Raw genomic sequence first — 23,473 nt, 5'->3', positions numbered from 1 at the left:
AAGTCCCAGCTTGGCTAACACTTATCTGTGTAACTTCAAGCAAATCACCCAACCTGAGCCTCAGAATTTCCTCATCTATAAGCCAGTGATAATAATAACTACATCACCAACCTCGTGAGGCTACTGGAAGGAGAGCACTCTCTAAATTGCCCTATAAATGCAAGGCGTCCTGATCATCTTCTTATGGTATTTAGCTGCTGATGAGAAAGCCAGCCACAGATTTTTCTTGAGGGTATCCTTGATTAGGAAATCTGTACCCAATCCTGAAATGGTCACATCATGTCTCCAGGACCAAGCTACTTTCTCATGAAATCTCTTCCGTTAGAATATCACTTGTTCTGACCACTGCCCTGGTCCATACACTGAAAGAGTGAGATAATATCAATGGCAGGAAGGTGGTAAGAAAACTCGGGTTTTTTTTCTTGGTGAGCTCTATGGTTAACTAGCAAAAGAATGTTTTGCTTAGTCCAGGCAAGACTGGAGTCCTGAAATGATTTTTTAAAGAATAGTTTATTGGAGTTTTGTAAATGGGAGAGAGCTGGTATGAATGGTGAGCTGTGGAGGGAGGGGAATGGGAGGCAGCTGGATTCCTGAAGGTACAAAGGTATTAAAAATTTAGTAGAAACATTCAGAAAGCTGGCCTTAATGTACATGGGCGAAGTATCATTTTGCTGTATTAGGCAAAATACCCAGGGCTGCTCTGGTTGCCCTTGAGCTGGCCTCTGACTCAGTGGATCTGCACAACTGGGGAAGGGGATGCAGAAAGTGCTTCAAGATCATCTCTTTCTGGATACTTTCCCTAATGTTTCTTCCAAAGGGCACAATTTTTATGTACTCTTGAGTCACCTTTCCGTTATCCCAAGTGGCACAGGGTTTATTGTAACATTACGTCATGCAAACACCCCAGATGTCCCAACACCGGCAGACCAAGCCCAGAGGTTTCTGGGTAGGGAGCAGACTGGCAAAGCCCTGAAGGCCCTGGCCTTCATACCTCCGGCCAGCTGTATAAGCAGCTGCAGTGTGGGGTGGACGTGGGGGCGGGGAAGAAGACGCCCTTGGAAGACAAAGTGGAAGAAGGCAACTGGCTGCAGCAGCAGCAGTAGCAGCAACAGCTTTTTCCATCCCTTGTGTTCCCCATGGGTTTGCTCATTGTGAATATCTGTGAATATTCTATGAGAGGAAAATCACCGCTGCCCCTGCTCTCTCAGTAACTCTATGCACACACTTCATTCCTGGCATAACCATTATTGGGATGTTGGTGGGCATGCATTAGGCTTTGGAGAGTGACAGGATCTTAGAGGTCATCCAGCCCAACCCCCATACTTTGCTGATAAGGAAGTCAAGGCCCAAGAGATGAAGTGATTTGCCCAAGGTCACAGAGGTCGCAAGTTGCACAGAAAGGGTTTGAAAGCAGGTCCTCTTAGCTCCAAATCCAGTGTTTTTTTCCCCCATGGCATTTCCATATATAGAAAGCATATTACAGTGGCATTTTAGAGTCTACACAAGTCTATATATGGTATGCATGCATACGATAAGTAACATTTACACCCAGCTTTAAGATTTGTTAAGTGTTTTATGTGTAGTAACTCATTAAATTAATGGCACAGTGGATAAAGTGCCAGGCTTGGAGTCAGGAAGACCTGAATTCAAATTTGACCTCTGATACTTATTAGCTGTGTGACCCTGGGCACGCCACTTCACCCTGTTTGCCTCAGTTTTCCTATCTGTAAAATGAGCTGGAGAAGGAAATGATAAACCCCTCCAGTATCTTTGCCAGGAAAACCCCAAATGGGCTCACAGAGTCAGATACAACTGAAACAACTCAACAATAACAATAAAATTCATCTGACACATAAGAAGCAGAGCTGCCTTTAGGGTCAGGAAGATCAGAGTTCTATTCCTATCTCTGGCATATACTGACCGAGTTATTCTGGACAAGTCACTTAATCTTTCAATGTCTGGGGCAGCTCGCTAAGATGGCAGCTGCTGAGTAAGTAAAAATCTGTATTGGCATAGGAACTTTCTTACCTAGGAGTTCCCTAGACCTAGGAACTCACTTTGGGAGTTCATTCAGTGAAGGAAATCCTAGGTCTGCTCCCCTATCCTGGATACACATCCTGGATATACATAGATGCTAAGAGATAATAAACATATATGCATGTATATGCATGAATATATAATGTTTATTTAGTACTCAGTTTCTATGAATGTCTATCTGGATGTGTGTGTGTATATATGCATCTACGTATTCACATATTATGTGTATATATGTTTATGCTCTATTAGCATCTATGGGTATATCTGGATATATGTGTGTATATAGGTATACCTTGATATATATGAGTGTGTATACACACACATGTATGTGCATACCTATGTACATGTATATGCATGAATAGATGTTTGTTATCTAGGGATATATCTAGGTATGTGTGCACATATCTGAACATATAAGAGTATGCAGGCATACACACATACATATGTATGTATGAATTTATTACATTTATTATCTATTAGTATCTATGTATATATCTGGATGTATATGTGTATATATATGTATATTTGGATATATGTGGGCATGTGTATAGCTATATATCTGGTGGATATATATGAGTGTGTAGATACGTATATATATGCATATTATCTATAAACACATGCACAAATGATCAAATTAGTCATCATATTAATGCTTTTAAAGACAGTAATATTCTGCCGCTTGTCCCAGACTCCACCCACATGTACGTACACACACACACACACACACACACACACACACACACACACACACGTACAACCAAAGCCCTGGAAATGTAACTGAGCCTTATTAGCAATGCTCCCCCCCCCTTCTCTGTCTTTTTCTTCCTTTTCACTCTGGAAAACACAAGCTCTAATTACTCTCTTCCATGAAAGAGAACCTCAACACCTCCCACAAGAGCTCTTCCTGTAATCTGACAGCCCGGCAGCCCCCATGTGCCAAGATCAATGCATCAGGCCTTTCGAAGCTCCCCAGCCGGAGAGGGGGCAGCCCACTTAAAAACGACACTCAGGCAGTGATTCAGAACTCAGGAGTGGGGGTTATTCAGTGTTTGGAATTTGATGGCATCACACAACATGCCCAGGGATCAGAGCCGTGGAACAAATTCAGCTCAAGAGATGAAAAATCCTCCTTTGGTGCTGACAACATCTGTTTTATTTTGAAGAGTTGCTAAGGAGAGTTCTGGTTGGGCCAACATTGTTCTAGTTCAGTATCTCCCTATGTGTTGTACACGTGGTTTGGATGACAGGAAAAAAAGGCTCCCAGATAAACCTTGTTTTGTGAGCTCTTCGGATAGGGAAGGACTGCCCTGCTAATAAAGAGGGTGACTAGATAATGCAGTGGATAGAGTTCCTTGACCTGGAGTCAGGAAGACTCATCTGCATGGGTTCAAATCTGACCTCAGACACTTATTAGCTGTGTGACCCTGGGCAAGTCACTTCACCCTGTTTGCCTCAGTTTCCTCATCTGTAAAATGAGCTAGAGAAGGAAATGGCAAACCACTCCAGTATCTTTGGCAAGAAAACCCCAAATGGAGTCATGAAGGGTTGGATATGACTGAAAAACAAAAAAAACGTACCACCCAGGCCACCATCTTCTCCTGCCTGCCTTTTCTTTCATCTGTCTCCCTATGGTTCTATTAAAACATTGAAAGGGCATGACCTAATGGACGGGGCACTGTACTCATAGAAAGACACAGGTTCAAATCCCACCTTAGAAATTTGTCATGTACCAGTCATTCACCAAACCTTTCTAGGCCTGTTTCCTCAACTGTAAAATGAGGGTGTTGGCTCTATGACCTCTGAGGCCACTTTCAGCTCTAAATCTATGATCCTAGGAACACTCCAAGCTTGCAAAAATCAGGCAACAGATTCCCCACCACACCCAGGGAAGGTGGGCTCATGGGACAATAACGTTCAGAAGTCTAGTAGGTACAGAAATAGGCAAAGGGGTCTGAACCCATAGGAAATTGTTGATACTTCTGCTTAGAAAACAATTATGCAGCTGAATCACACAGCTGAGGAAAAGTTAAGTATGTTTAATTGGTAAATAATGATAATAACTGGCATTGACACAGCACATCAAAGTCTGCCATGTGCTCTGCATTCAATTATCTCCTCCTCATGATACCACCAAGGGAAGCAATACAAGGACTTTTATTTGAATTTTACAAATGAGGAAACTGAGGTTCTGAGAGGTTACTCGACTTGCCCAAGATCTTACATCAAGTAAATAAACAATAAGGGAAAAAACCAACTTCAGAGAAGCCAAAGGGTATCAGAGGGCATTATCCTTGATTACCTGAATTCCCTTTGCTTGTGCCCATAATGGGCCATAACCCTGCCCTGAGGTTAAACCAGGCACAGGAAAGTCAATTCAGGTCCTCAAACCGTTGATGATATCAGGGTCTTAAAGTAATGGAATGTGAGTTTCTCGCTTAATGAAGTCAACCCACATTTGCATGGTATTTTAAGGCTTATTTTAAAAGCCCTTCCTTACAAGCACTCTGAAAAGTGGCTGTAAAAGCACAGTTATCATTATGTTTACAGATAAGAAAACAAAGCTCAAAAAAACAAAAACAAAAACAAAAAAAGGAGCAACAGCTCCAGCCACAGAGTTAATGCTGCTGCTGCAGCTGGGATTTGGAATCCAGTTCTTTCCTAACACTAGGTCCTGTACTCTTTGCACTATGGTAGGCTGGCTCCCTTCAATATGACAGTGCAAAAGGGGCATGTTTAATCTTTCTTCATCAGGATTTAAAATAAGCGAAAAAAAAAAAAAGACCAACATGATATGGTTGGTAGCACTAGTCCTGAATCTGAAGCATGGAGGGTGTTGTCCATATTGTCTCCCTTTCAGTTTGAGGGGAGGAGAAAGGGAAAAAGAAAAAGGGCAAGCTGACCTTATTCAATGCCTGCTTCCTTCAGCCTGGCTAATTTCACTTGGAATACGGATGAAAAGAGAATTTCGGAGTGAGAGTTCAAGCATTTGGGGTTATTTCAGCAGAAAGAGCTAGTTTGGGGTAGAACTTTGAGGAGAGAAGAAAACTAAGGGGAGAAGAAGACAGAATAAGGCTTAAATCTCTTCAGTGTACATGAAAAGTTAGGAGGTAGGGGACATCATGGGTGTGAAATACTGCATATGACAATGGATTTGGTTTGTTTACATCACACTGCTTCCCGCCCTTCCCTCATCCCTTACCCCTTTTTTTTTTATTCTTGGTTGTGAGGCATGACTCTGTGGGTGGGGTAGGGATATACTGGGAAATAAAGGGTGATGTAAAAGATATCGATAATCACGTTTTTTAAAGTTGCAACATGGGAACTAACAATTCACGTTTCTAAAGCACTCTAAGGTTTGTAAAACACTTGCCTCAGAACCTCCCCATATCTAAGTAGGACACACGCATTCTTATCCTCATTTTGTGGATGAGGAAATGGAAGTGGGAGACTCCCTGAGGGTTACACGGGGCTCAGATGTGAGTCTCAATCTGTGCGTTCTGGATCTGGAGCTCTTCCTTCTCCACCAGCACATCAGAAGTGAATGCTTCTGGAAGCAATGCTCAGACCAGCCAATGGCACTGCCTCATCTAGTTTCATCTGGGGCCAGCCAAGGACGCTAAAACACTCTTACAAAGTACATAGGCTCCTGAACCTGACATGGAGGAATAAAATATCTCTGGATTCTGGGGGGGCTCAAAGGAAAATCCGGTCCCTCTTAAGTGAGGAAATCCTCTCCTTTTTTTCTCTCCACTTTAGGCTTTTGGAAAAGCACCAAGATAAACTCAGAGCTCCTGCCACAGTTTCTAGGAGTTGCAGGATAAGGCTAGAAAGAATGATACTCCATCCTTTCTCTGATGAGGGTTCCTTTCAAAGCGCCATTCAGGAAGACCCTAATGCTATAAATCTGAGCAACAAAAGGAGATGAAATTCCCTCCAATGAAGTCACTGAGACTGAGGCCACATTATCTAAACACTTCCCTCGCCTTCTAGATTCAGGCTCAGTCAGTTTGATTTCAGCTCTGGCTGAGGATAGACCTGGTCAAAAGTTCATTTCTGCTGATAACTGAGAAGCCAAAATAAAGCAGATCCCCTTAATTTGCCCATGCCCAGCACCACATGGGAAAACAATTATGCCTGAGTGGAGAAAAGCCCTTTTCATGAATTCTATTGATAACCAAATCACTTACCCAGCAAGGTGACCTCCACTCCAGCTGGTTCAGACATCTTCTCAGCCACCTTCTGCCAGGTCCTGTTATGCCTAGGTGCCCAGAGAGCCACATGGCAGAAATAGTAGCCAGAATTTTCTTTGTTAGCGTCTCGTACTAGCAGGCGGTAAGAGTACGTATCCACACGATTTAAGGTAACTGTCAATGGGCTGTGCACCACGGAATTGTGGTCCATGCTTGCCAATATGTGAGCATCAGGCAAAGAACTGTCAGGCACCTTGCTAAAGTACCATGTGACCTCAGCCTGGATGTCATCCTTCTGATCCGTTGCGATGCTGCAGGTAAGATCCAGGTCATTTCCTTCAGTCACAGACACGTTATTCTTGGTGACAGTTGCTCTTAAGGCTTAAAAATTAAAAACAATATTGAGAAATCCTGATTATTCAAACCTCAGATTAATTAATTTTTAGAATCTTCTTTTTAAATTTTTAATCCATTTTTATTTCATTAAATATTTCCTAATAATATGTAAAAAAATTTTAACATTCATCTTTTAAAAACTTGAGTTTCAAATTCTCTCCCCACAAATTACAAAGGCAAGCAATATTTGTTGAATAAAACGTACTAATGTTCTCTTTTAGTCTTTTATGAGGCTCGGTAATAAAAAAAAACACCTTTAAAAACAAAGATTAAATTATGTCCTCCAACCCATGGCAAGTGGGGACCATAGCTTTGGCAATTTTAGAGACAAAGGACAACCCAGGATCAGTTGGGATTGGACATTGGTCTGAGGAGTGATGTTCTCTCTAGCATAGAGAAGGGAAGAATTCAGAGCAAAGGGGCCCAAATGGTGAGAAGATAGATTACTTTCCTTATGAGTCTTCAGTGGTATGACTTCATCACAGTGTCAGTTCCAAAAGCATTCAATATAGCCACATACAAATCAAATGCAAAAACAGATTACAAAGTTCTAGATAAATAATTTTTATTGCTTAAGTCAGCTCCATTTCATTAGTGCGGCTAATCAAGAGTTGACTATATTTGGATATAATATTTGAGGTATCTTGTGTTATTCAACAACAGCTCCGCAGATGGAGTTTCCACTGTTCTCTTCCAAAGCTTTCCACTTAGTAATACTTTACTCTATTTTTTTTTAAAGAAGTTAAACATCTGTAATCTAAGTACAACAACACTCAGCTTACTGATGATGATCTGGAAACAATTACACAGACGAGAAAAAACTAACTGTTCCCAAGAGGTTAATGGCACAGCATATCCCTATGGTTATCTGGCAAGAGCTAGTCAGTGGTAACAGCTGTACCCAATGAGTAGAACAAAGTTCGGTTGGTGCCCAGTTGTGGGGGGGGAGGGAAAGGATCCTAATCCTAAAGTTCAGGCCCTACCAAGTGAATGAATTTCATCTAAACCTAAACAAAACCTCAAATAGATTTCAAATAAGCTTTTCAGGCCAATTTCACCATCCATTTAGGTAAGAGTGAATGAGCAAGCCTTAGTGATAGAGGGAGTGGCACAAGGCCATTTCCCATTTCTAGATATAAATACATACACATATACACATATGTGTACATATGTATATATGCACATACACACATGTGTGTATAGATGTACCTTTTCCTTCTCTCTGACACACAATTTGTTTTGTTTTTATTTTTTGGGTTGGGGCAATGAAGGTTAAGTGACTTACCCAGGGTCACACAGCTAGTAAGTGTCAAGTGTCTGAGGCAGGATTTGAACTCAGGTCTTCCTGGTTCCAGACGCAGAGCTCTATCCACTGAGTCACCTTGCTGCCTCTAACCATCTAAAGATCTTTCACCACCAAAGACAGACCATGACAGAGAGCACAATAGGGCAGAGACTCATGGAAGGCAGTAGAGATGATCTTGGTTCAGACAAGCATGTGCAAATTTCATATGGCACCCTGCCAGGCCCTCTTTTAACCCCATCCCATTCTGCTGTGTCTCAGACTTATTCCCTATGAGACAATGAGGTCTCTGAGGTCTGCCTAGCGCCTACACACGTCCTTGCGCCCCCAGCTCCCAGCGCACTGCCTTGCATATCACACTTAGCAAATGTTGAAGGCAAGAGTCCCAATACTATTGCAACACTTTTATTAATTCAAGAAAAAAGTGGATCTTCTGCTGTAGCTAATATTGGTAGGAATAAGAAAATTTACAGTGTTACAGCTTTAAAATCACAATTGTTGGGGCAGCTAGGTAGTGCAGTGGACAAAACACCGGCCCTGGATTCAGGAGGACCTGAGTTCAAATCTGGCCTCAGACACTTGACACTTACTAGCTGTGTGACCCTGGGCAAGTCACTTAACCCTCATTGCCCCACAAAAAAAAACCCCAAACAAAAACAAAAAAACAAAAAAAAAATCACAATTGTCATTTCATTTAACTATGACATAAACCTGCATTTACACTGTCCTTCAACCACACAGCAACTTCTGCTTCCCTTGAATTTTCTCTTCTGCAAACAAGCCACAGAGGAGATCACAACCTGCCAGTAGATGGGGAACACGTGCTCATTCTTTGCTCTGGGCATAGAGTCTGTGATGCAGGGGACAATTCAAAGGTGGTGAGGATTTAGAGAGAACTTGCCCCCTTTGAGAAAAGGCATGGAAGAGAGTTGGGCATGTTTTTCTGTAGCAGGCAAAGAACCAGTAGCTTGGGAGAAACCAAAGACTGAAGATGGGGTAGAGACGATAATATGGGTCAGTCAACAAGCATTTATCAAGGGCCTCCAGTGTGGCAGGCACTCTGCTGAGCACTGGGGGATGAAAAGAAAGCCAAAAACATGGTCCCTGTCTCAAGAAGATCACATCCTAAGGGAGGAGACAGGATGCAAACATCCTCGTCTATACAAAATAGATAAAGTATCAGAGGGAAGGCCAAGAAGGGCCTCTTGGAAAAAGGGGGATGTCAGCTGACTCTAGAAGGATGTGAGGGAAGCCAGTTGGAAGTTAGGAAGGAGAGCATTCCAAGCATGGGGGACTACAGTGCAAAGTCACAGAGTCATGAAATGAACTGTTGTATGGGAGGAATAGCAAGGCCACTGTTGATGGATTGTAGAATACAAGAAGGGAAGTTAGGTGGTGCCACCGATCGTAGAGCACTAGGCACAGAGTCAGGAAGACTCATCTCCCTCAATTCAAATCTGGCCTCAGACTTGTACTATTTGTGTGACCCTGGGCAAGTCACTTCACCCTGTTTGCCTCAGTTTCCTCATTTGTAAAATGAGCTGGAGAAGAAAATAGCAAACCACTCTAGTTATCTTTGCCAAGAAAACCCCAAATGGGGTCAGGAAGAGTTAGACACCACTCAAACAAATGAATAACAAGAGAACATGAAGGGAAGTAAAGATTAAGACTAAGAAGGCAGGGAAAAGGTCAAGTCGTGAAGGGCTTTAAATGCCAGAGAAGTTTGTATCTTATCCTAGAGGTAACAGGGAACCCCTGGAGTTTACTGAACTGGGGTATGACACCATCAGATCTATCTACACCTTAGGGAGATGACTGACTGTGAGTGGAAGATGGATTGGAGGGGAAAAAGACTTGAAGGCAGGGAGACTGGGAATCATCTGCTGGTGAATATAGAAGGGGGCTGATCAGTTTGAAAAAGAAGATGGCATAGGTTTATACAGAAAGTCAATCCGCGGATGCTGGGGTCATGATAACCACTAAGCAGGTCAGTCCTCTGAATAGAGAACGTTTCCCCTCCTCCAGAAAACAAAGGAAGACTCCTCAGTAGTACCGTCGCCAGCAGTTTAAGGACCTTTCCCCTGCTTTTCAGTAGCCCATCATGTTGGTTCAACTATGGGGCACCCTTGACCCACTACCCAGAGTGTGGCCTATAATTTATATTTTTCAATGTACTCATATCCCAGAATTCCAGTCGTAAGGGATGTCAGGGTCACCTGGATAGGAATCCCCTCTTCCAACATTCTAGACAAATGGTCATCCAGCTTTTGCCCAAAGACTTCCAGGAATGGGGAACTCCCTGCCTCCTAAGGCAATCCATTTTATTGTTGGATAGATCTGTTAGGAAAAAGTTTCCCTTACTTCCGGCCAAAGTCTGTCTGCACTGTTTCTACCAGCTGGTGCCAGTTCTGTCCTCTGGGATCAAAGAGAAGATGATTAATCCCTCTTCCATATGAGAGCCTTGCAAAAAAGGACAACGATTATGTGTTCCCTGAGTCTCCCCTTCTCTAGGTTAGGCATCCCTGGTTCGTTAGTGAGACATGCTATCTAGTCCCCTCATCACCCTATTTGCCCTCATGTATAAAACTCCAGCTCCTCCAGGTTCTTCCTAAAATGTGGTACCCAGAGTTAAACTCAATAATTCATTTGTCTTCTGCTCAGGGCAGAGGATGATTGGACTATCACCTCCTAATGCCTCCATTAATGCAGTCTTTAGCTGCACATGTCAACCCCCATCTTTTTCCCTTTCAGAAAGATTTCATCTTAGAATTAGGCAGAGGGGTTATATTTTAAAGCATCTATTTCTGCTACTTTCAAATCCAGTGACTATAGTGTGGAAAGACACTGTAGAGAGAATACTGTATTTGGACTTAGAAAATATGGGTTCAAATTAGCCACTGTCATTTCCTGCTTGGATGAACAACCTCTCTGAGCTTCAGTTTCTTTATCTGTAAAATGAAAGCGTTGACCTAGATGGTCGAGGAGGTCTGTGGGGACCAATTTTTAATTGGGGAGTGTTAGCTAAGCGACTCGCCACAATATTGGGGCAAGGAAGGAGACCGGCAGCCTCCCTCAAAACAGAACAGGATTTATTTTAACAAGAACGAACTTAAAAAAACCCACAAACAGGATCAGTAGGATCAAGGGAAAGGAAATAAAATGGGGAAAGGGAAATTATGCAACCTGAAAAAATACCACTGCCAGGAATCTGCTGAGAATAAGTAGCAGAACTCCTGTCTCCTTCCAGCGTCCAGCTAGAATGCCCAATTCTCCTCCCCCAATCCCAGAAAAACCCCACACAGCCCCAGCCAATGGGATGGCTGCTCTGACAGTCACATGACTGCCCTCACTAGGCTTCCAATCATTATAATTTTGCCAGGCCCATGTAGGCGTCGGAGAGTGGTGATGACATGAAGTGCCAGCACCATGGCAACGGCTACAACCACTGGGTGGAGCACTGTGTGGTTTGCGGAACCCCAGGCCAGTGTGAGCCAAGGCATAAAAACCTCAAATAACAATTAATTCTTTACAGGTGTCTTCCAGTTCTGAAGTCTATGATCTATGAACACTTAAAAAATTTTTTATTTATTTATTTTGTTTTGCGGGGCAGTGAGGGTTAAGTGACCGGCCCAGGGTCACACAGTAAGTGTCAAGTGTCTGAGGCCATATTTGAACTCAGGTTCTCCTGAATCCAGGGCCGGTGCTCTATCCACTGCACCACCTAGCTGCCCCCTATGAACACTTTTAAGTTTAATCTTTATTGTTAATGTTTTCTCCATCACTTTAAGTCTATTCAATCAACAAAATAATAAATGAAGCCCTGATTTGTAGCATTTGCTGATTTCCAAGGTGTCAGTGCTCAAGCTGAAAATTTCACGGTTGGCACTTATGAGCCAGTATGAGTTGGCTCCAGCATACATATCCTTACCCTGGGTCAGTATAATTCTACCTCCAAAGGAAATGTCTCAGAATAACAGAATCCAATATATGGAAAGGCATTGAGAGGTCATCTAGTCCAACCCCCTGCTCCTCCTACTAATTCCCCATTAAAATATAGGCTCCTTGAAGGTTGAAATAATTTCATTCTTGGTATTTGTATCCCAGGAACCAAGCACAGGGCCTGGCATGGAGGCAACACTTCCATAATTAATGACTGATTGATGCCATCTTCATGCCTCTGCTCTCTAACTCTGAATGATACAATCCTCATACTTACGTCTGACTCAGCTCGTCCTCATTTTAAAAATAATGTTTAGGGGCAGCTAGATGGCACAGTGGATAGAGCACTGGCCTTGGAGTCAGGAGTACCTGAGTTCAAATCCGGCCTCAGACACTTAACACTTGCTAGCTGTGTGACCCTGGGCAAGTCACTTAACCCCAATTGCCTCACTAAAAAAAACAAAACAAAACAAAAATAATGTTTAAAGGTTGCATTGGTGGCACAGTTCACTACATAAGTCTCTGTAGCACTGAGTTAGACCTACGCCACAGGGAGAATCCACCATCATGGAATAAGAAATCACTCTGCAGAGGTCCACACTGAACATCACGAGAGGCCACATAGTAATGCAAAGAAATAATTCTTGGCCTAAGGAACTCCCAGCTGGATCAGGAGAAGCTCATTTGTAGGAACCTACAATTGTAAGAATTTGTAAGACAGGCCTGGGCAAGTCCATGGAATGTGAGAGGTTACTGGGACAGACAGATTCGTGGGACTTCAAAGAGCCTTGGGGAGTATGAAATCTAGAGAAGTGTGAGAAAATAATTATTATATAATAATGGATTTTGGGGGGGACCCAGAGATCAGTTTCTCAGTGCTTTCTCCCCCATCACTCCAGAAAGTCCTGTTCTCCTTGATCTGGGACAAACCCAGAGGAACAAAAGAAATGGATAGATACTTTTGTCTAGCTCAGTGAAGGACAGAAGGGATCAAACCACACCTAGACAATGGACTTAGCCTTAAGCAACTTGAGAGGAGGTTCCTTTGCATTTTTTTTCCCTGATGTCATCTGTAGAGTCCATTTTAATGTGGACCATCTTCAAATCATGTCAACCAATAGAACTGAATGATGCTAACTGATAAGCTTTGATCAATGTATAATGACCCACCTCTATGGAAAGAGGATAAATACCACAAGAACTCTCTTGTGCATCTTGTAGGTCCTCTAGGTATTCTGGGGCTTTTCTCCTGCTTGTGCTAACTGGCATGCTGAAGCTCTCTTCCTGCTTTCTCTATCACTTGGCCTGAGACCATGAGAAGTTAGGGAGACACGTGGTCAATTCTTTACTGATATAATATTAATAAAATTACTATACACTTACCCCAAACTGTTATCTATAGCAATAGTAATTAATTGTAAAAACACAGAAGGCGGGGTACAAACACAGAAAGGAATGAATCCACTGAGACCAAGATGAACATTACCACTGAAAGCCTTTAGCAAAGCCAAGACCTATTGATGGTATGCGACTGTCCTGAGGACCAGGCCAAGATACAACTACTGTATAAACTGTGATGTGAGCAGAAATCCAAATGGCATAGCAAAGACTGAACACAGTATTTTAAAGAGCATTAGAATAAAGTGAATGTGTGAAAGATAGTGTTATGGGGAAAATTGGTAGGGGGTTTGGGGTAGGGGTCCTTAGGAATTCCTCTTTAAAGAATTATATCCTCTTGCACACAAATCCAATTAGAATAAAATAACATTTTATTTAGGCACTAGGGAAAGGAAACCAAGAGAGAAGTCCTTGGACTTCTCATGGGGAGAAGGCATGGCACAGAGGCATGGCTCTCTGAGATACCTATCTCCTGAAGCAGGAGACAGGAAAATACTTTTATAGAAGACTGATGTTGGTCCAATGGGGTGATCATCTGACTGTGGAAAGTTCCCTTATTGGGGGAGGACTATCCCCTACTAGTGGTGGCTGGGGGAAGTTGGGTAGGAAGTGGTTCTGATCTCTCAAGCCATCTCTGTCCCCCTCATGCCATAAAGGCAGTAGCCACACCTAATCTTATCTCCCCTAGGGATGAGGGAGACTGGAATGAAGGGTGGTGGTCCGGGAGCTAAATTAGTCCAGACTGGGTGCCACTTCTCTCTTTAGGTGTGTGTCCTTTAGTTTGGTTTCTCAAGGAGAAGGTTCTTTTGATTTACCCCAGAAAACTTCTGAGGTACTCCAGGCCCATAACAATAGGGAACTCCCAAGGTGGAAAATTATTCCATTAAAGCAGATCATTACCTATCAACCTATAAATTAGTATATAAGCTTCAGGGAGCTGCCTGAGACAAATGTTGAATGACTTGCCCAGGATTGCAAATGCAGCCAAAGTCAGAATCAGGATCTGTACCCATGTCTTCATGACTCTAAACCTACCCTGCAATCCACTGCAATATGCTGCTTCTACTTCAACAGCATTAAAATAAATAAAATAGGCCATGTCTTCATCATTGGAGGACAGAGTGAAGCATTCCTGCCAGGTCTTTCATCTAAGGAGAATGTCTAGGTCAGCCATCACTTTGTTTCCCACCTGGTTATACACCTTTGGACTTTTACATCACACTCCCACACCTCGTACCTTCCCTCTCCCCCTTTTCATCTTGCTTTTGTGTGCTGTGCTGTCTTCCCCTATTATATTGTAACCTCCTTGAGGTCAGGGATTATCTTTCTTTTTCAAATTTGTATCCTTGGTGCTTAGCACGGTGCCTGACACACAGTAGGTACCCAATAAACATTTCTGACAATCTGTACCATGTAAATGCAATAGAAGTGGATGCAGTTAGTGTATGGAAAGCCAGTCAGGAATCAGGAATTTCCTGTTTAAATGAAAAAGGCTTTATCTGTTTGGAAACAGCTAAACAAATTGTGGCACAGGAACATAGTAGAACATCCCTGCTCTGTAAGAAATGATGAATGCAGGGAATGCAGAGAAGCATGGGAAGATGGACAAAAATCCGGGTCCTTAAAAGTGCTCTTTATAAGAATTCACATGTGCCAGGGACATGGATACTCACATCTTGATAAATATATACTTCCTTCCACGCAGTTCTGATCCATAAAGTAGATGGGAGTGAGGATGAAAGTGGGACCAGAGATCTCCCAGAGAGGCATGTTTTACCATTCACAAAATACATCATACCTCTTTAGAACTCCTGGTGTCACCTTCCTTGCTATCACTTTCAGGCACTGTACTTTATTTACCAATATTGTGTTTACCAATATAAAAATCCATATGAAACTTAAGAAAGCTATACCATTGTCCAGAGACATCTGGATAGGGAACTTTGATATATCTGTTACAATTTTCCCCACTGAGTTGGACAGATCTAATCAGGAACCCTGAGGCAGGGGTCCCCAGGGGGGGAATCAAGAAAGTCAGCCTTGAATACAGGCTAATATCCATCACTCTGGAAACATCATGGTATAGTGGAAAGAACACTGGTTCAGAAGTCAGAATGTATAGTTACCACCCCTAATGGTAACTTACCTGTGTGACCTTGGGAACCATGTCCCTTCTCTGTGCCTCAGTTTCTTCAGCTGTCAAAGTGAAGGGGTTGGACTAAAAGACCACTGAGGTCCTTTTCAGACCTAGATTCTATGACACACTATGCTTGGCTCCACATGCCTCATTAAGACTTTAGGAAGTAAGGCAAAGGAAAAGGGGGTATGGTGGTAGTAGCTTCCATCTAACCAAAGGACTAAGTCTCTCCCTTCTTCCCTTCCTCTCTCCAAGTCTGGTCAACTTCAAAGATCATGGAAACACAGAAGGGGCCTCGGAGGCCTCCTATTTCAATCCCCCCATTTCAGAGCTAAGCAAAAAAGAAGTCCAGAGGGGGTAAAGGACTTGTCAGAGGTCACATTTTAAGTGAAAAGGCTGAATAGCTTCTCACCGCAAGAAGCCAGAGGCCTTTGGTTTGGGATGTGACATCACCCCTGACCAAGGGATCAAAAAGATACAAATAGACATACATTGGAAACCCACCTGTTGGCTGGATGGTCACAGTAGCAACATCCACACTTTTCTCTTGAATTTCTTGCCATTTACCCTTCTCTCCAATCCACTCACTGACCACACATCTGTAGGTCCCCTGGTCTACTGGCAGCACCCGAGACAAAGACAATCGGTAAACATCCTCTCCAACGGTATCCAGACGCAAATCTCCACTCTGGTAGCGGCTTTCATACTGCAGGCCAGGATGGAACCTATTCTCATGTGTCAGGGAGAGGATTTTCTGCCTGGCGGGGCCACGGTGGAGTTCCCATGTCACAGAGAGATGTGTATGTTCCAATGAGGCAGAAGAGGCTGAGCAATGGAGTTCAAACGAGTCCCCGTCCCTCAGGCGCAGGGAGGAGACAGGCTGGGATTTTGAGCTCACCTGCAGAGCATCAGCAAGCACTGTGCCAACAAAACAGAATGGTTAGGAACATACAGCATCCTATGTAAAAGTCTGAGACCAACTCTGCAAGCACCAGGCACTCTGGCCTTTCCTTCCTTGTGAGGAGCTTCTGGTCCTCAGCCACAGCTGCTGGGGCTTAATCAGGGCTCCAACACCAACCATCCTGCAGCTGGCTCCCTCTTCTCCTTCCCCAAATCTAATACTCCAGACCCTGAGTCCCCAGTGCCTGTTCCCTCCCTGCCTACCCACGGAAGACACCCCATTTATGATGGGGGATGTTACAAGCACATTTTGAAAATAATTCTATTGTGTCCAGATGATGGAGGGAGAACCACAGAGGATCACAACAATTCTAGCAGTTTTCAATGACGGGATCATCTCAAATTCTGCTCTGGTGCCATCCCTTGGGGCTTATCAGAGAGAATATAGAATGAAACCACAGGAGAGAGGATTAGGAGAGCCCCCAATCCTGAGCTTAGCATTGTGCTCCCTCTTAATCCTGCCTCGAAACCTAACAGGGTTGGGGAAAAGGACCTGTTCTAAAGTCAACCACTGAGAATTCTCTGCTCCCCTTCACAGAACAGCACTGTCCCGGTAGAACGTAAGGTCCTTGAGGGCGGGAATTCTCTGCCTTTGGTTTTTATATCCCTGTCACCTATCAGAGTATCAGACACACAGCAGGCACTTAATAGATGTTAGCTGAGTGACCTGAGTGACCACTGAGTAATGTATTTCTGTATAACAAATACCACAGTTCTGTTATAATGTCTGTCACGCCATCCTTCCCTCTATCCCTCCCTCCTTCTTTCTCTCTTCTTCCCACTCTCTCCCTTCCTCCTCCCCCCTTTTTTCTCTCTTCCTCTCTCTCCGTACATACACACACACACACACACACACACACACACACAAAATCTTCTGGCTCCTTTTCAGGGCTGGGGGGATGAAAAGGAGGAGTTCCACAGCTCAGGAAGGAGGAGGTCCAGACTGCTCCTGGTTCTCTTCCAACAATGTGATTCCAACACAAAAACTGTTCTGATTGGCTGATCAGACACCTGGGTTTGATTTTTCAGGAATATGACTTATTTTAACCTATTTACAAGGCTTCCTTATGGGCTTTTCCATGTAGGTGGGAGGAGGTGCAAGTATGTAATGGTTCCTCCACCTTGAGCCATTCGTGTTACCCAATCCACTTACCTGCATCCAATTTGAACTTTGGGTGTTGGTGGACATGGGTGTTTTCATCTTCAAAGTCCACCTCTTCCAATGAACTAAAATGCACCCCTTCCAAGTCTTCCTCTCTACTCTGGGAATCTTTCCCACCCCCCTTCAGTTCTATGCCTTCTATTCATTATCTCCAATTTATCATGTATCCAGCTTGTTTGTACTTATTTGTTTCTCCTTTAGCACCAAGTATAGCACATAGTAGGTGACTAATAAATGTTTATTGACCAGCCAGGCTGCTATCTCTCTTTATCTTTTAATTATTATGCTTATTTGAGAGCCAGCTGGGTGTTGCAAGGGCTAAAACACATGGCCTGGAATCAAGAAGATCTGAGTTCAAATTTGGCATCAGACACAAGCTATGTGACCTTGAACAAATCACTTAACTTCTGTTTGCCTCAGTTCCCTTAGCTGTAAAATGGAGATAATAATAGGACCTACTTCCCAGGACTGTCATGAGAATCAAATGAGATCATATTCATAAAGTGCTTAGACAGTGGCTGGGACATAGTCAATGCTATATAAATGCTTTGTTATTGGTCAGTTGTTTCTTCGTTGTGTCTGACTCTTTGTGACTCCATTTGGGGTTTTTTGCAGTTTTGTTATTTCCTTCTCCAGTTCATTTTACAGATGAGGAAACTGAGGCAAGCAGGGTTAAGTGACTTACCCAGGGCCATTCAACTAGTAAGTGTCTGAGGCTAAATTTGTTTTGTTTATTTTTATTTTTATTTTTTTTTAGTGAGGCAATTGGGGTTAAGTGACTTGCCCAGGGTCACACAGCTAGTAAGTGTTAAGTCTCTGAGGCCGGATTTGAACTCAGGTACTCCTGACTTCAGGGCCGGTGCTCTATCCACTTCGCCATCTAGCTGCCCCCTGAGGCTAAATTTGAACTCAGGTCTTCCCGACTCCAGGCCCAGTAAACTACCATAAATCTATTTCAATGACAATAGAGTATAATATATATGTGGTCAGATGATGTGTCATCAAGACCTTGAGGGATCATTTGAGTCTGCCCCCCACATCCCTTTATGGGCCACATAGAGAACTAATTTCTTTGACTCCTTTTGGCGACCCTGAGGCCCAGGTCCAGGGTCACACAGCAACTGAGGCAGGATCTGACCCTCACCCTTGCTGACTGCAGACCCAGTACTTTATCCAGGGCATCACATGACCTCTTCAAAATCTTCTCATTCCCTTTTTAAAAATGAGGGAAGTAGGACCCCCAGGGATTAAGCTTCAAGTTCCTGGTGAAGGCAGCAGAGTTGGAGAGAACAAGAAACTAAGGCTCCCCCACCTATAGCTATGTGAAAAAAAATGCTCTAACTCACTCTTTTTTTTTTTTTTTAGTGAGGCAATTGGGGTTAAGTGACTTGCCCAGGGTCACACAGCTAGTAAGTGTTAAATGTCTGAGGCCGGATTTGAACTCAGGTACTCCTGAGTTCAGGGCCGGTGCTCTATCCACTGCGCCACCTAGCTGCCCCTCTAACTCACTCTTGATTGGAGAGATTCAGGTCAAAACAATTCTAGGTACTACCTTATACCTATTGGATTGGATAACAGGACAACAGAGAAAAATGACAGATGTCGTGGGGGATATGGAGAAAATGAGACATATTAATATACTCTTAGTAAACTTGTAAACTCATTCAAACATTCTGTAGAGCAATTTGGAACTAGGGCCAAAGGCCTATAAAACCATGCATCCTCTTCAACCTAGCAAAACTACTACTAGGTTGGTATCCTAAGAGACTAAAAAAAAAGTCGAATTAGAAAGTGGGGTGTTGCCCATCATTTGGAGAATGGCTGAATAAATTGTGGGACGAGATTAGGATGGAATACTATTATACTGTAAGAAAAGATGAGCAGGATGCTATCAGAAGGACTTCTGCAAAATGCAATCTATTTACAGAGAAAGAACTGATGGTATCTGAATACAGATTGAAGAATAATTCTTTTGTTATTTCCTCTTTCTAAAGGTTTTTTTTTTTGGGGGGGGGGGGGCAGGAGCTAGGTGGTGTAATGGATAAAGCACCAGCCCTGGATTCAGGAAGACCTGAGTTTAAATCTGGCCTAAGACACATAGCTATGTGACCCTGGGCAAGTCACTTAACCCTCATTGCCTCGCTCCCCCCAAAAAAAGGGTTTTTGTCTTTTTTCTTTCAAAACCTGAATAATGTGGAAATGTTTTGTATGACTACACATGTATAACTTATATTGAATTGCTTGAGTTCTTAAGCGGGGGTGAGGAGGGAGGGAGGAAGAGAATTTGGAACACAAAGTATTAAAAATCAATGTGAAAATTTGTTTATATATGTAACTTGGGAAAAGTTACAAATAAATGAATGAATGAATGAATGAATGAATGAATGAATGAATGAATGAATGAATGAATGAATGAATAGAAACAACAACAAAAAAGAAGCTAAGGCTCCCAGTGGGAATCCCCCTCTAAAGAACGTACCTCTTACTTGCACTGTGTCATCGTAGTTGCCCTGGACAGTGGCATCCGTGCTGGGGGTGGAACATTTGTACTGCCCTTGGTCAGTGGCCTGGAGGTTCTTAATGCGGAGTTCTACTGCGTCATTGCCGAGCCGTCTCAGCTGGATCTCTCCTTTCTGCAACCGCTCCCTATATGGCTGGGCTGTGAAAGCTGCCTCCCATGTGCTCACTATCTCCACAAAACTAGTCCCCAAAGAAGAGAAGCTCCAATCAAAGTTCTGCTCGCTGGGGCCATCGTAGTCACTGACATTGCAGGGAATGACCAACTCCGTACCCTCCACTCGGACAAGGTCCCTGGTGGGGATCTTCACGATGCGCCCCTGGCAAATGGCTGCAATGAGAGGGAAGGAAAGACGGAGCTTCAATCATTGAGGCACCCCAGGGATAGAGAAGATGAGCATTTGGAGGTTCTTGTGCCTCCGAACCACAGAAAGATCCCTCCACCCACATTTTTTTTTTTTTTTGGTGAGGCAATTGGGGTTAAGTGACTTGCCCATGGTCACACAGCTAGTAAGGGTTAAGTGTCTGAAGCCGGATTTGAACTCAGGTCCTCCTGAATCCAGGGCCAGTGCTCTATCCACTGCGCCACCTAGCTGCCCCCCTCCACCCACATTCTACAAGCCTTTGGAATAATGATGCTTCTTGTCCAGGGCCTGGAGTCATCACACTGTGGAGATACAGCCTGGCAACTGCTCCCGTTCACTGTTAACAGCTTCTTGACATCAATGACTCAACATTGGAAACATTGGATTTTACAAGTGGAAATAAATTAAACAAAAGACCTGCCCATCTGCTTTGCCTCTGCACCCTAAGGAACATAAGACCTTTCCATCTGACTAATATCTTACGTATGGGTTGTCTTCCTCATTATAATGGGAACTCCTTGAGATCAGAAGTTGCCTTACTTTTCTATTTGTAACCTAGTGGTTAGCCCAGTGCTTTAAGAAAACAACAACACACATTTCAGTCCTTTTCAGTCATGTTCAACTCTTCATGACCCCATTTGGGGTTTTCTTGGCAGAGACATTGGAGTAGTTTATCATTTTCTTCTCCAGCTCATTTTACAGATGAGGAAACTGAGGCAAATAGGGTTAAGTTATTTATCACATAGCTAGTTCTGTTTTTTTTCCCCTTTTTTTCTTTTCAGGGCAATGGGGGTTAAGTGACTTGCCCAGGGTCACACAGCTAGTAAGTGTCTGAAGCTGGGTTTGAACTCAGGACCTCCTGAATCCAAGGTTGGTGCCTTATCCACTGTGCCACCTAGCTGCCCCTAACATTTTTAGAAGAGTAACTTTTTTTTTTTTGCAGGCCAATGAGGGTTAAGTGACTTGCCCAGGGTCACACAGCTAGTAAGTGTCAAGTGCCTGAGGTTGGATTTGAACTCAGGTCCTCCTGAATCCAGGGCTGGTGCTTTATCCACTGTGCCATCTAGCTGCCCTACTAATTCAGGTTTGACCCCAGATGTTCCTTACTCCAGGTCCTGTACTCTTATCTACTAAGCTACCTAGCAAGCACTTAATATATGCTTTTTCGTTTATTCATTCATTCACAAGATAAAAACTACCACAATCTGTAATGTAAGGAAGAAATATTTTCAAGTATCATTTCGTCAAGGTTTAAGAATCACACTGAGTAATGTCCACTCCAATTAGTGAATTCCACGTGCTCAGTTTGCTAAGATTAACAAAGAAAGGATCTTAAGTGTACCCTTTGGGAAAGCTTTGGGTTTTTTTTTTTCCTCTTCCAGTTTCAGTTACTCTCTAATACACTGTCATTCTTTTAGACTTTACCCAAAAGGAAGGGATTCAGTTCATCAATTATTTATCCCTCTTTGCCCCACCCCTTTTCACCTCTCCTCTTTTCTAGAGCACTTTCCTGAGGCTAATCAGGACATGATTTTCTTTGACTTATGACAGTTTTTAACTTGAGAGCTATATCTAATAATAAAATGATTAAGCAATGGTTCCCTGGTGTGTTTTACAGTTAATGTCAAAAATATGATGATTCTACTGTGTTTTAATTGTCCATTCTGACTCCCTAATCTAGAAGTAATGATAAAAGGCAAGCTGCCTATATTCCCAGTTCTAACCATTCATTTCTACTGGCAAATCTTTGAAAGTCCTTGATAATCATGGGTTTAGGTGGAGTGCTGGGCAGGGAGGCAAGGGAAGGCAAGACAAGGGAAAGTGAGGCAAAGCTTTTATCCACTTCATTAATATTACCACTTCCTATGAATATATACTCCTTTACGCATAGCCTGAAACAAGCAGACACAGGGAGGAACAAATCTGAAATTCCCTTGGTATTGGGAACCTTCAAGAACACCAATTGCCAGCTATAGAGCAGACTTGAGTACCTGGGGTTTCTAGATACCTTCAGCACAAATCAGAGGCTGTACCTGGCCCAGCACCAGAGATGGTTGCAGGTCTGGGAATTTCCTGGGACTGGTGTTCCATCTAAATTGTTATGAATTCCCACACAAATTAGACTTAATCTCTAAAGGTAAATACAAAGATGTGTCCCCTTCAACTAGATATCAGTGACTTGGGGAGTATTCATGTCAGTGAGGCAGCAAGGTGGCATTGTGAGTGTAGTTGTAGGCTTGAAGTAAACTCAGATCCTGCCTTGGATACTCACAAGCTGTGTGACCCTGGGAAAGTCACATAATTTCTCTTTGAACCTCAATTTACTCATTTGTAAAATGAGAAGGTTGGACTCAATAGCCTTTAAGATACCTTCTAGCTTTAAATCTGTCATCTTGTAATTATTGGGACTGAGCATTAAGGTCAGTAGGCTGCCTGTGGGTATTTCCTATACCTCTGAAATGCATAATCAGGTAACTAACCACTCCCAACCTCCCTTGGGCAGCTAGGTTGCACAGTGTATAAGGTGCTGGGCCTGGAGTCAGGAAGACTCATCTTCCTGAGTTCAAATCTGGTCCCAGATACTTATTAGCTGTGTGACCCTGGGCAAGTCACTTCACCCTCTTTGCTTCAGTTTTCTCAAGTGTAAAATAAGTTGGAGAAGGAAATGGCAAACTACTCCATTATCTTTGCCAAGAAAACCCCAAATGGGGTCACAAAGAGTTGGACATAACTGAAGCACAACAACAAAACTTGTCCTTGGGAAGGAAAAGCATTAGACATCTTGTTCCAAGGCAAAGAACTACTGATACAACAGTAATTTTAATATTCAGCCACAGCAAACAAGGGAAATCACATGAAGTCAAGAAATCTTAAATCATTTATCTGCCTTCCATAACTCTCTTAGAAATATATTTTTTATTTCCACTATCATCAGTGTAACTCTTATTCAGTATATACACAGTATATAGTCTTTGCAAAAGTTCTTGGCAATCATTTTTAATCATTGTTCTAGTTTTACTATCCCATTAAGCCTCTCCATACAAGCAGCAAGCTAGTTTTCCATTTCTA

At 43.0% G+C, this 23,473-nt stretch overlaps 1 protein-coding gene across 1 annotated transcript in view; it reads right to left on the bottom strand.

Moving 5' to 3' along the window:
* Positions 1 to 23,473, bottom strand: part of PTGFRN (prostaglandin F2 receptor inhibitor) — an 86,512-nt gene that overhangs the window by 36,894 nt on the left and 26,145 nt on the right. Inside the window, exons 2-4 of the mRNA XM_043999517.1 lie at positions 20,002 to 20,370; positions 15,905 to 16,318; positions 6,225 to 6,608 (exon numbers count right to left, since the gene is read on the bottom strand). Coding sequence (XP_043855452.1) covers positions 6,225 to 6,608; positions 15,905 to 16,318; positions 20,002 to 20,370 — 1,167 coding nt within the window. The remainder of the gene's footprint in view (positions 1 to 6,224; positions 6,609 to 15,904; positions 16,319 to 20,001; positions 20,371 to 23,473) is intronic.

Source organism: Dromiciops gliroides, chromosome 4 (assembly GCF_019393635.1).
Source record: "Dromiciops gliroides isolate mDroGli1 chromosome 4, mDroGli1.pri, whole genome shotgun sequence".
NCBI classification, from domain to species: domain Eukaryota; kingdom Metazoa; phylum Chordata; class Mammalia; order Microbiotheria; family Microbiotheriidae; genus Dromiciops; species Dromiciops gliroides.
This window is presented reverse-complemented; position numbering and strand designations above follow the sequence as displayed.